Source organism: Clupea harengus, chromosome 18 (assembly GCF_900700415.2).
Source record: "Clupea harengus chromosome 18, Ch_v2.0.2, whole genome shotgun sequence".
NCBI lineage: Eukaryota > Metazoa > Chordata > Actinopteri > Clupeiformes > Clupeidae > Clupea > Clupea harengus.
In genome coordinates this window covers 14,019,106-14,021,605 of record NC_045169.1, presented here as the reverse complement: position 1 = coordinate 14,021,605, position 2,500 = coordinate 14,019,106, and the positions used below count along the sequence as shown (strand labels likewise).

The 2,500-nt window shown below is 50.4% G+C and overlaps 1 protein-coding gene across 1 annotated transcript in view; it reads right to left on the bottom strand.

The window, feature by feature from the left end:
* Window positions 1–2,500, bottom strand: part of LOC105908833 (solute carrier family 12 member 6) — a 30,194-nt gene that overhangs the window by 5,664 nt on the left and 22,030 nt on the right. The window contains exons 17-20 of the mRNA XM_012837396.3: window positions 2,494–2,500; window positions 1,775–1,943; window positions 566–761; window positions 1–76 (exon numbers count right to left, since the gene is read on the bottom strand). The exon at window positions 1–76 is cut by the window's left edge and continues 94 nt beyond it; the exon at window positions 2,494–2,500 is cut by the window's right edge and continues 98 nt beyond it. Of these exons, the coding sequence (XP_012692850.1) occupies window positions 1–76; window positions 566–761; window positions 1,775–1,943; window positions 2,494–2,500 (448 nt within the window). The remainder of the gene's footprint in view (window positions 77–565; window positions 762–1,774; window positions 1,944–2,493) is intronic.

Here is a 2,500-nt window from a genome sequence, read left to right as displayed (position 1 = left end):
CTGCTGGTGGGGAAGAAGGAGATGTTCTTGGGCACCAGCAGCGCCAGATGGGCCGCCGTGGTCACCCGCACCGTGTCTGAGAGAGGGGGAGAATAAAGAATGAAGTGAGAGGGGAAAGGAGGAAGGGAGAGAGAGAGAGGAAAGGAGGGGGAGGGAGAGAGAGAGGAAAGGAGGGGGGAGAGAGAGTGAGAAGAGGGGCAGGGGGAGAGAATGGGATGGATAGAAGAGGGACTTACATCCCCCTTAAATACCTGCTTTCCCCTCCCCTCCCTCTCTCTCTCCCCCTTAAAGACCTGCTCTCCTCTCCTTCTCCCCCTTAAATACCTGCTCTCCCCTCCCCTCCCCCCCCTTAAAGACCTGGTCTCTCTCCCCCTTAAAGACCTGCTCTCCCCTTCCCTCCCTCTCTCTCCCCCCTTAAAGACCTGCTCTCCCCTCCCCTCCTCTCTCCCCCTTAAAGACCTGCTCTCCTCTTCCCTCCTGTGCCTCCCTCTCTCTCTCCCCCTTAAAAGACCTGCTCTCCTCTCCCCTCCTCTCTCTCCTAACTCCTCGTCTCCCTGTGACTCACTGATGAAGGTCTTCCAGGCCTGCGGATCTTCGTTCTGCCTCCAGGCCTCCGGCCAGCCCATGACCACCGTGTTGTGCCTCATGCCCCCCAGGCCGCTGGACTGGATCATGTGACTAATGCCCTCGCGGGGCTTCTGGGCCACAATGCACTGGCAGAAGCCCTTCACCCGCTCCTTCTCCATCAGATGCTTCAGAGTCTGACAGACGGAGAGAATGAGGGTAGCATGGAGAGGGAGAGAGGGAGAGAGAGAGATGAGGGAGAGAGAGAGAAAGATGAGTGAGACAGAGAGAGATGAAGAGAGAGAGAGAGATGAGAGATGAGAAAGACAGAGAGATGAGAGAGGGAGAGAGAGAGAGAGAGCGATGAGAGAGACATAGAGATGAAGAGAGACAGAGAGATGAAGAGAGAGATAGATGAGAGAGAGAGGGAGAGAGAGATGAAGAGAGAGAGAGATGAGAGAGAGAGGGAGGGAGAGAGTGTGAGTTCATTTCATTCAATTGTATGGTGATATTAAAAGTGTAATATTAAATCTTTATTAAGTGTTTGATTATTTACATATTAATAGGATTCATTTTTATCATTCACCACTGTATTTAGTTCTTTAAAAAAAAAAAAAAAAACATTTACAATTTCGACTTTATTTAGAAAATAGGATAGAAAAAAATAAATCACAGGGGGAAATGAAAAGATACAGAGTCCAAGAAAAAGACAACACAAGAGAGATCACAAAGAGAGAGCAAGAGAGACAGGGAGCGAGAGAGACAGGGAGCAAGAGAGACAGGGAGTGTAAGTGAGGCCAAGATAAGCACGGAGGCTTCCAGTGTGAGTTTGGGATGTTAGAGATGTGTTGTCTGGGTATGAGGGGGTGTGTGTGTGTGTGTGTGTGTGTGTGTGTGTGTGTGTGTGTGTGTTCTCCGCTGGATTACACTGATGAGGCTTCATGATGTGTCTGGATTCCTCCCCCAGACTCAAAACCAGTCTGCCTTGGGCGGAACTGGCCCGGTCACACACCATGCACTCATTTTCTGTCTGTGTCACTTATCGCACTCACACACGCACGCGGAGCGGAAGAGAAAGAGGGGAATATGGACAAACAGACAGAGGAAGAGAGGACAGAAGAGGGGAATATGGACAAACAGACAGAGGAAGAGAGGACAGAAGAGGGGAATATGGAACAACAGACAGAAAAAAAAAAAAAAAGACAGAGACCTGCTCGGCGGCCAGCGCCTCTCCATAGTTCTGCAGGAAGTTTCCGCAGAGGACGGTGCCCACGATGGTCAGGCCCTTGCCCGCCTTCAGCTGGGCAGCAAACGTCAGCAGCCGCGGGGATTTCACATGGGCATCCTCATCCAGCTTCAACAGCACCAGCAGCTGAGGTCTGACAGAGAGACAGAGACAGAGACAGAGAGAGAGAGAGAGAGTAGGGGAAGAATGTGAGTGCTGTGTGTGTGTGTGTGTGTGTGTGTGTGTGTGTGTGTGTGTGGGTGGTGTCAGGGGTACAGTTTCCCACAAGGGCTAATATTATAATGTCTATTTGTGGACACCTTTCAGTAAACAAACGTGAGTCAGATGTGTGCATGCACCATGGTCATGTGTTAGTGTGTGAGTATGAGAGGGTGAGTGAGTGAGTGTGTGTGTTTATGAATATGTGTGTATCTGTGTGTGTGTGGGGGTGCATGTACCTCCAGGTTTTAGTGTGAGTATGTGTGTTAATGAGTACGTGCGTTTCTGTGTGTGTGTCTGTGTGTGTCTGTGTGTGTCTGTGTGTGTCTGTGTGTCTGTGTGTGTGTCTGTGTGTGTGTCTGTGTGTGTGTCTGTGTGTGTGTCTGTGTGTGTGTCTGTGTGTGTGTCTGTGTGTGTGTCTGTGTGTGTGTGGGTGTGTGGGTGTGTGTGTGTGTGTGTGTGTATGTGTATCTGTGTGTGTGTACCTCCAGT